The sequence below is a fragment of the Artemia franciscana genome, chromosome 1, assembly GCF_032884065.1.
Source record: "Artemia franciscana chromosome 1, ASM3288406v1, whole genome shotgun sequence".
Taxonomy (NCBI): domain Eukaryota; kingdom Metazoa; phylum Arthropoda; class Branchiopoda; order Anostraca; family Artemiidae; genus Artemia; species Artemia franciscana.
In genome coordinates, this window is record NC_088863.1 from 42,600,376 (window position 1) to 42,610,273 (window position 9,898).

Genomic DNA, 9,898 nt, shown 5'->3' on the forward strand with positions numbered 1-9,898 from the left:
GTTGCCTGCAATGCTATGTACTTACTCCTGTTATTAACTACAGGTTTGATCACTTCTAGTTTGAAATTTTGTTGGTATAATTTAATCAAAGATAAAGTGAAAAATGAATAGAAGCCCAAATAACAGAACGGCATTTGTTTTTTGAGGTCAATATTAGATAATCATTTGTATTTTCACCAACTACAGCGAAATGTGAAATATTATTAGTGATAGTCTTTTCGAATTGTTCAGGCTTTTACAGCTTGTAACCGAGCGGGGTTGATTTTCTATGGCAAACTTGTTTAATTTTGATCACCGTATCCGTCATTCATCCTTTCCCTATTTTTAATCAAGGCATTTTCTAGTGGATCGAAGAAAAAGCAGAAAGAAGGACTACGTCTAAGAAAGAAAAAATCATGCCCAAGCAGAATGATTCATTTAATAATACAATTTACTGTATGGAAAAAAAGAAGAAGGACAAATCACTTCCCAATTTCTTGACAGTAGGCGCTGGGGAAGGAAAACAGATAAAAAGAGAACTTCCCTCTTTAATTAATGTTGACAGTATAAATAATTGATTCAGAAATGAATCAGTGTTCTTGGAAAATAGGTTTTCTCTTCGGGATTTTGTCAGGTTTTGTTACAAAAAACAAGCTTGTGGTTCAAGTCGGCTGTGTAGCAAGATATTTTAATCATCCAGTCTGCGAGAGCCTGAAGATGCTTACATAACAAAATTTGTTGCTTATAATCCTGAGCACAGTAGAAGATGGAAATATCAAACAGTTCGTGGTAACGAACTGTAGTAAGGAGCGATCCGGCTCAATAGTAAGAGAAACTTTAAAAAATAGTATTTTGATACTAATAGATACATCAAAAGAATTGAATTTTTATGCTGATTTTAAATATATAAGTTTCATTAAATTTGGTCTTACTTATCAAAAGTTACGAGCCGAGAAAATTTGCCTTATTTTGGAAAATAGGGAGAAACCCCCCCCTAAAAGTCATAGAATCTTAACGAAAATCACACCATCGGATTCAGCGCATCAGAGAACCCTATTGTAGAATTTCCAAGCTCCTATCTACAAAAATGTGGAATTTCGTTTTTTTTGCCAGAAGACCAATCACGGGTTCGTGTTTATTTGTTTGTTTGTTTTTTTTTCCCCAGGGGTGATCGTATCGACCCAGTGGTCATAAAATGTTGTGAGAGGGCTCATTCTAACGGAAATTAAAAGTTCTAGTTCCCTTTTTAAGTGACCGAAAAATTGGAGGGCACCTAGACCCCCTCCCACGCTCATTTTATTCCCAAAGTCAACGGGTCAAAATTCTGAGATACCCGTTTTGTTCAGCATAGTCAAAAATCTAATAACTATGCCTTTGGGGACAACTTGCTCCCTCAGAGTCCCAGGGGGAGGGGCTACAAGTTACAGACTTTGACCAGTGTCTACATATAGTAATAGTTATTGGAAAGTGTACAGACGTTTTGAAGGGAATTTTTTCCTGGATAGGGAGGAAGTTACCTGGGAGGATCTTTCCATGGAGGAATTTGTCATGGGATGAGAGAATTTCCATGAAGGGGGCGCAGGATTTTCTAATATTATTTACAACAAAAAACAATGAAAAGATAAATATGTAAAAAGTTTTTTCAGCTGAAAGTAAGGAGTAGCATTAAAACAAAACGAACGGAAATTATTACGCATATGAGGGGGTCATCTCCTCCTAAATACCTGCTCTTTACGCTAAAGTATTTTTAGTAAGTTCAACTATTTCTTCAACGGCCTTTGTGATTTAGGGGTATTTCTTAAAGAATTGGGACACAATTTAAGCTTTAGTGTGAAGAGCAAGGTATTAAAGAGGGGGCAAAACCCCTCATATACGTAATAAAAATATGCGTATATAGAAGTTCGTTACGAAAGTTAATTCGGAACTTACTTATATTTTTTATTAATAAAAACGATCGTAAAAAATTAAAAGTTCTAGTTGCCTTTTTAAGTAACCAAAAGATTGAAGGGCAACTAAGCCTCCTCCCCCACTCCTTTTTCCTTAAAATCGTCCGATCAAAACTAAGAGAAAGCCATTTAGCCAAAACAAAAAAAAATATGCAAATTTCGTTCTAAGTACTCACGTGCGGGGAGCCAAAATCAAAACATGGATTAATTCAAAAACGTCCAGATATTAAATTAAAAAAATAAGTTTTTTTTAACTGAAAGTAAGGAGCGATATTAAAACTTAAAACGAACAGAAATTACTGCGTATGTGAAAGGGGGCTGTTCCCTCCTCAACGCCCCGCTCTTTACGCTAAAGTTTTTCACTGTTTTAAAAAGCAGATTTGAGAGAAAGAGTCGAACTTTACCGCAAAGAGCGGGGCTTTGAGGAGGGAATAGCCCCTTTCACATACGGAGTAATTTCTGTTCGTTTTAAGTTTTAATATCGCTCCTTACTTTAAGTTAAAAAAAACTTGTTTTTTTTTATTTAATTTCACTAAGACTAACCAAGATCCTTTCCTTCGAAAAATTCCCTGAAGCCCGCGCTGGTATTTTTGAAAATCCTCATGTTTGAGCGTAAAACGATTTTATTTTAAGCATTGATGCCACATTTCTATCTACATAAATTATTTATTTCAAGCCTATATATATTTAAAATTTCTGTCCCTGAGCTTGCAACTTCTATGGATATGAAAATAATATATTCATTCGAAACATTGCATAGAATTGTGCCTGTAGTATTGAAAGCTTGTGTCCCATTCTCGGTAGCTATTATTACATGAGGTTTTACAGAAAACTTTGCCTCATTTGAGGGGATTATGCTGATCATACTCATCATTAGTATGTATTTATGCTGATTAAAGTTTGAGAAACATCGTTTAAGAACCTGCTTCCCAATTGTGATCTATGGAAGCTTCAGGGAAGAAATTCTGAAAAACAATAGTCTGTTCTTTTTTCTACTTCAAACTCATACAAGAGGTAAAATTGAGCTTGTGGAAGTCTGCACCAGGAAACGAGGCAGACTTATTATCCTAATTAGGAATACAGTTGTCTGTCAAATGACTGAGAAATGAACATCTTTTGAAAAAAGTAAAGCATTCTGTTCTGAAGCTCATTATTTTCATTTTCAAATAAGATTTTTGTCATCATCTGTTCACTAGTTCCCATGGGCGGAAACTTTTGTAAAATGAGGGGATTCAACTTTTGGTTCATGCAAATTAAGGTGTACTCGAGTACTCTAAGTAATTTAAACGTTTCAGAACCCAAATATTAACTCGAGAGTTAAAGGTCTGAAAGCATTAGGGTTAATAAAACGTTGAGGGGAGGTAAAAGAAGTGTCTTGGAATGTAGAGTGGGATAGATGAATCATTTATTACCATTGATCGGTTAAGTTAGTTTTGTTTATTAATAGAATTTATTTTTTCTGGGAAAAAAATTCTTTCGACTAAATTTCCTGGCTGGCCTATGAACTCACTGAAGCAAGTTATCCTAGGGGCGTACCAGGAATAAAGAGTTTTTTTTTTATGAACAAACTACACAGCAAAAACTGATACTGCAAATAACATCGCACATCTTTCCTCGCTGAGTTACCTCTGGAGTCATCGTAATAAAAACAACAAACAATCCAAGCATTCCTCTATCCTATTTCATATATCTCAGACAACAATTGAAAAAAAAAATTAAATACGTTTTTTTCATAACTTTATTTCTAAATTTTTCCAACCTTTTTATTTTATTATTTTTTTATCATTACTACTCCATAATTATATTCCTCGATAAATGAAGGGGTACTTAGATCTTGCAGTGATGGTAGCTAGAGCTGTCATCTCCTTCCTCACGGAGTATCGTAACTGTGGCAATCAGACATAATCTGAAACGTGCCAGAGAAGTATAAAAGTATCTTGTTGTTTTTTTGAAAAATAAAAATCTCGTAAGCCAGCAGCTGCTTACAAATTTAGCCTAAAATATTTCAGACCTCAGTGCAGCCAACGGTATCTACAGACGATTTCAAGATTGGGAATATGTTTAGTAGTGCGGTATTTAAACCTCCCAATGGTTCCAATTCCCTATTCAAAGGATGTCTCTATTTATAGAAAATATGTAACTACATTTATGCATGTAAGTTGTCTTGGATCATCTCCGTATATATTGTCTTGGTCATTCCATTATATATTTTCCCCACCATTGAGAGATCTCAAATGGACTTGGGTATACTGCTTATTTACATTTACAGGAATCTGTCGACATCCAAGGGGTGAACCCCCTGCCTTGGTTGCAGTTTAATTATATTTAGTGGAAAAGCTTACCGGGAAAAAAGTTATCAGAGCTTTCCAACGAACATATTGAGGAAAAAAGACAATTAATATGTTAATCAGTATAAGAATTAGCAATTCAGATGTTGTAGCTTCTTTAGTTAGTTATGATGTTTGTATTTTTCAGGGGAGCAACTTTCGATTAAAGAGGGAATTCGACTACCTATTCAAGGAAAATGTACTCGCTGTAGTTATATATCAAGTCAACCAGTGTGCAAGGCATGTGTGATGTTGGAAGGACTGAACAAAGGACGACCCAAGTTAGCTGTAGGAAAAAGTTCAAAAGTGTGGGATTTTTTGGAAATTAATGCTTCTATAGAGGGCAATGTTTTAAATAAAGACTGCAGAACTGAAAAAGAATGTTGTGGAAGGGGTGGTTGTCAGACACAGGGCTTGAAGTTAACGCCAGCAGAAATTAGAGAAATGACTGACAAGCTCGATTTTTGATTGCGGTATTGGCTAGAGTAGCTTCTTTTTAGTTTTTCCAGTTACTGCAAAATTTATCTTTATGAATTTCTGTCGTTGAATGGGGACTTTTTCAATGAGCGAATAAAATTGTTTCTTAAAATATACAGTTGTGTCTAAGTTGTTGAAGTGAGTAAACTGTAACCAAATTTTGTTTGCATGGGCTTGTAGAGTTGAGGTAATAGACCTTGTTGGCACCAGCTCCTTCCCTTGTTAAGCTGATCTAAGAGGATTCGAAAACATACTGACCAAGTTGTTCAAAACAGAAACAGCGATAGAAGTCTTAAATTATCTTTTTGTTTGTAATTTGAATCTGTCCTTTGAAATGAGATGATTGCCTTAAATTCAAAAGCCAAAAAGATCATTAAAATCTAATACACCGGTCCTTACTTGATTCGACCAATTTTCCCCGCAAATGACAGTTAAGGGGAAATAAGAATTTGAGATTTTAAGATGAATTTCAGATTTATCACTTTTAGTGGGATTAAATGAGTGGTTAAGGAGCAAAATCGTTCTTCTTCTTCTTTGACTTTTCTTCTTTTGGAGACGTAAATGCATAATATTTATGTAATGCCAGACCCTGCGGCAGTTGGGATCGAACTCCGTATCCCTTATTTTGAAACAGAGATGGATCCACCGTTAACATAGGGCTTTATCGTCAAAAAAAGATTAATGCATTCAACTTTATATAAGTTTATAAAAACAATATAAAACGGTAAAACGCTTTTAGGGTTCAGGTTGTAGCATCATAAACTTGACTTCATACTTTCATAAAGAGATTTCCAGAACATTGGGATGGCTACTCTAATTAAGAATAACGATGTAGATGTTATCATTCTAAGAAGCTAATCTAAACCTGGAATCCAGAAGACTGAACGTAGAGACTTACTCCACGCCCAGAGACTAAACTATCCTTAAAAAATAGTAGACTATAGAAGATGACTGAAAGTTTATAATCAAAACTAACTGTGAATCTTCTGTGTCATATTGCTCCCATCTTTAATGTGTCATCTTTCATCTACCGGCGGTGCTGATCTCCGTTTCTTGGCCTTTCAGCCAGGAAGTGCAATGGGGGGCTGCGGGGCAACCATCCTGTGCTTTCGCACATCCTTCCTGTTTACCTTCCCCAGATTTCTCCAGGTACCCATTTAGAGCTGGGTCGACTCTGGCTGAGCTTACAGAGTCACTCCTCTGACCCCCGTTTCAAACTAAATAATTGGGAAATGATCTTGTTCTGTTAGGCGTGGGACCAGCTTGGCTGTGGTAATTCAAAAGTCTTTATGTGACAGTTTTGCTAAAGAGCCACCAGTATTAAACGAAATGTGTAAAGTTTATTGTTCTATTCTGCTCTCAAGATATGGATTAAAGGCCTCTATTTTTTACAAAATGTAATACGCCTCCTTTTAATATAAATGACAAAAAAAAAGAAAAAAATTTCAACTAAAAGTAAGGAACAATATTAAAACTTAAAACGAACAGAAAATTATTACCTATATGAAGGAGTTACCCTCTCCTCAGTACTTTGCTCTTTGCGCAAAAGTTTTATTTGGAACTTTTAAAAAAGCTTATTATTCTAATAGTTATTCTAAATTAATTGGAACAAAATATCAAACTTTAGCACAAAGAGCGAGGTATTGAGGAGAGGGCAACCCCCTCATATACGTAATAATTTTTGTTCGTTTTAAGTATTAGTGTTGCTCCTTCTTTTCAGTTGAAAAAAGTTGTTTTTCTTTATTTAATTTCTGATCGTTTTTTCAATAATGCTGGGAAACCCGGCTCCCTCTCCATGGGAAAATCCCTCCCGCTATCCACGATCAATTCCTCCGTGGAAAAATCCTCCCATGTAACCCTCCCCCTCTTCCACCAGAAAAATTCCCCTTGAAAAACTTATACTTTCCAATAACCAATACTATATATATATAACAATGGGCAAAGTTCAGAGTTCGCAGCCCTTCCCCCGGAGACTGAGGGGGTCAAGTCATCCTCCAAGACTTACTTATTACATTTTCGACTATGCTAAAAAAAAATAGCCATCTCAAAATTTGATCGGGCGACTTTGGGGAAAAATTTGGCGTGAGAGGGGGGCTAACTGCCCTCCAAAATTTTTGGTCACTTAAAAAGGACACAGGATTTGTTTTCGGTCAAATGAGCCCTCTCTCGAGCTTCTACGATCCTATCCCTCGAGAAAACAAATAAACCAAAAAAATACGCATCCGTGATCTTGCTTCCGGCAAAAAATGCAAAATTCCACATTTTCCTACACAGGAGCTTGAAACCTCTACATTAGGGTTCTCTGGTATGCTGAATCTGATGGTGCATTTTCATCAGGATCATTTGATTTTTGTGGGCTGTTCCCACCTTTTTCAGAAATTGGGCAAATTTTCTCAGGCTCGTAACTTCTGATGGGTGACATTATATTTGATGCATTTTATATATTTTGATAAGCATCAAAATTTGATTATTTTGATGTATCTAAAGCTGATTTTGCTTAGAAAGAATAGAATTTTTTACAAACTTTAACTGGAATATAGATCGCACAGAAATTCTATCCAAGACTTTTCGGAATCCGAAGGACCTTGTCTGATTTACATGAGTGAACCTTATTATGGCTTTTAGCGTTCATTCTTCTATATCCCCATAAAATTACGATAAAGATGGCTGCTTGAATCAAACTAGTGGTCGCAGAATAGGGAAGAGGGTTCTTTCAAAGGGAAATTGCGAGCTCTATCGCCTGTTTTATGAGTTGAAACTAATGGGACAGTAATAAATCTTCTTCTCTGTCTTTTTTGGCACAAATCCGGTCGTTGATAAACATGATTTTTGAATAAAATTCACAACAGTTAATCTAAAGAACAAGATTAAAATACGCAAAAAAAGGTTTTTGGAGCCAAAATTCCCAGAACACTCTGAAACCATGTTAAGAAAAGATGAAATGCTCGTTAAAAAACAAGTTTTTTCAGGTGAAAAGGAGCAATATTAAAGGTTAAAAACAAATAGAACTTAACCAGTGTATATGAAGGCTTGCCACCTCCCTCGACCCCCTTCAGCCTTTACGCTAGCACTTTGGCTTTCCCCCCCCCCCTGGCGCTTCAAGAAGGAATTATCTAACACAAAAGCAACGTCGGATACGATTTTTTCTAGGTAAATTAGAGACTTGAAATCACTTACTAGTAATATCTTACGCACTCTAAAAGAAAATTAATTTGCGAATAAACTTTTATTCTTGTTGTTCCCAACCTGACTGTGTTGAAATTTGCTTAGAAAGATTCACTATACCAAAAAAAAAAAAAAAAAAAAAAAAAAAAAAAAAAAAAAAAAAAAAAAAAAAAAAAAAAAAAAAATTGCATCAAATGTATGGTGCCCTATAGAAGAATCTCGACAAACTATACCACGTTCTTCGTCACACTTTTCTTCAACTGTTTATTTATGGGAATGCGTGAATTGACTCAATTTCAGTCATCATCCAGCCACTGGTTGTCGTGCCCAGTGTCTTACTACGAGGCAGGTTACTTTTTGGAACACCCTGCCGAGATTAAATGGAATTAAGCCATTAACAGTGGCTACACTTATGGATGGCAGGTGGAATGTACTATTTCGAAAAGTACATTTTTTCTATTATCACTGAAAAATTGCCCCCCTCCCAATTGATTTTGGAAAACACCCCCCTCCCCCCACCCCTGTATTTTCATTAACTAGCGACACTAGCCAGTAATAGCTTTGAAAATCATGCCTAGATTTAGAGGGGGGCGACCCTACTAGGCACCTGAAGTGGCTCAAGAAAACATGCCTTCAGGAGGAATTCTAAGTAGGTAAAAGAAGTTCATTTGCTAAAATCAGTCCTGAATATCAATTGCCTCGAGACGTGGAGGCAACGGAACAAGCTTTTTTGTTCTCTTTTCAACACCGTTACATTAACGTGTAAATATTTTTCACACCAACTTGGGGATCCCCTCATCAAAAAACTCTGCAGCCTGACCATTAAATTAATTAGTAATTGTTTCTTGTCATCGTTGAATATGAAAAAATATTAAAGGTTATGCACACAATTCAAAATCGCCGGCGCGATACCGTTCTACTTCAGGATAATTCACGGTTTTATGTTGCGGTATTCCACTATCTATTCCGGACTTAGCACCATGAGATTTTCATCTGCTTCGAAGCTGAGGAATTTATTTGTGGAAGGCGCTTAGAAAATGATGAAGGTTTGAAAGAGACTGCTACTAGCTCGTTTGACGGTCAGGTGGCAGAGCTCTTTGATGATGAGATCCAAAAGCTAGTCTTGAAATTTTTTTTGATTGTTAATGGTAATTGCGTCGGGAAGTAAAAAAAGGCGTACGTGATACAACTTGCGTTCATAATTAAAGTTATTTTGCTCTAACGGTTCTTACTTTCCAATGACCGTTGCATATTAATAAAAAGAAACTAACCTGATACTTGGTCACTGGTTATTGACTAGTCTGTTTGCTTTAACAGATAGGTTTCTTTTCTGTTTCACGCAACAAATCACTCAGTAAATGAATATTCTAAATAATCCGTATAATTTTGTGAGTTATGAGACAGAGAAAAAATTGTAGCTCAAGCTACTTCAATCAGAGTTGTTCAAACGGAGGGAGGGGGTACAACCGGGGTGGCTGCCCCGGGCGCCGTTCTTATTTTTTTAAAAGACGTAATTGGGTGACGCTCGTGGCAAAAGCAAATATATCTCCAGCCAGTGCAGTCAAATAAAATGTTTTCAAAGGCTGCTGTTGAAAAGCAGTGTATAGCCTTGTAGGAAAGAGCTTATGACACTCATAAAAGTGTGTCGTCAACTTTGCGTGTAGCTTCAACTCCTAAATAAAGGTATAATTTTAGCAAATTGGGTACGCTCGTGCCAAGACCGAATATGTTGAGTCCAGCAGCAACGACGGTTGAAAAGCAGTATTTAACCATGTAGGAAAGAGCTTATGACACTCCAGATTGTGTCGCCAACTTGGGAAGTAGCTTCAGCTCCTTAATTGCCATATAACTTTCAAAGCTTTCATTTTGCAGTTTTGTCTGATGAATGGATTTGATGATCTTAATATTAGGAAATTCATTCTAATGGTAACCAAATTAGTATTTGACCAAGGTAGTGTGTGATTTCTAAAGACACCGTAAAACGAAAAAAGGCTGATTGGCCTT

The 9,898-nt window shown here is 36.2% G+C and overlaps 1 protein-coding gene across 1 annotated transcript in view; it reads left to right on the top strand.

Annotated features, from left to right (window-relative positions):
- The window catches only part of LOC136029926 (cytoplasmic tRNA 2-thiolation protein 1-like), a gene marked incomplete at its 5' end in the record, with an annotated part of 101,890 nt that extends 97,047 nt beyond the window's left edge, over positions 1 to 4,843 (top strand). The window contains 1 exon segment of the mRNA XM_065708458.1: positions 4,401 to 4,843. Coding sequence (XP_065564530.1) covers positions 4,401 to 4,720 — 320 coding nt within the window. The 3' untranslated portion in view covers positions 4,721 to 4,843.
- Positions 4,844 to 9,898: the final 5,055 nt, after the last annotated feature.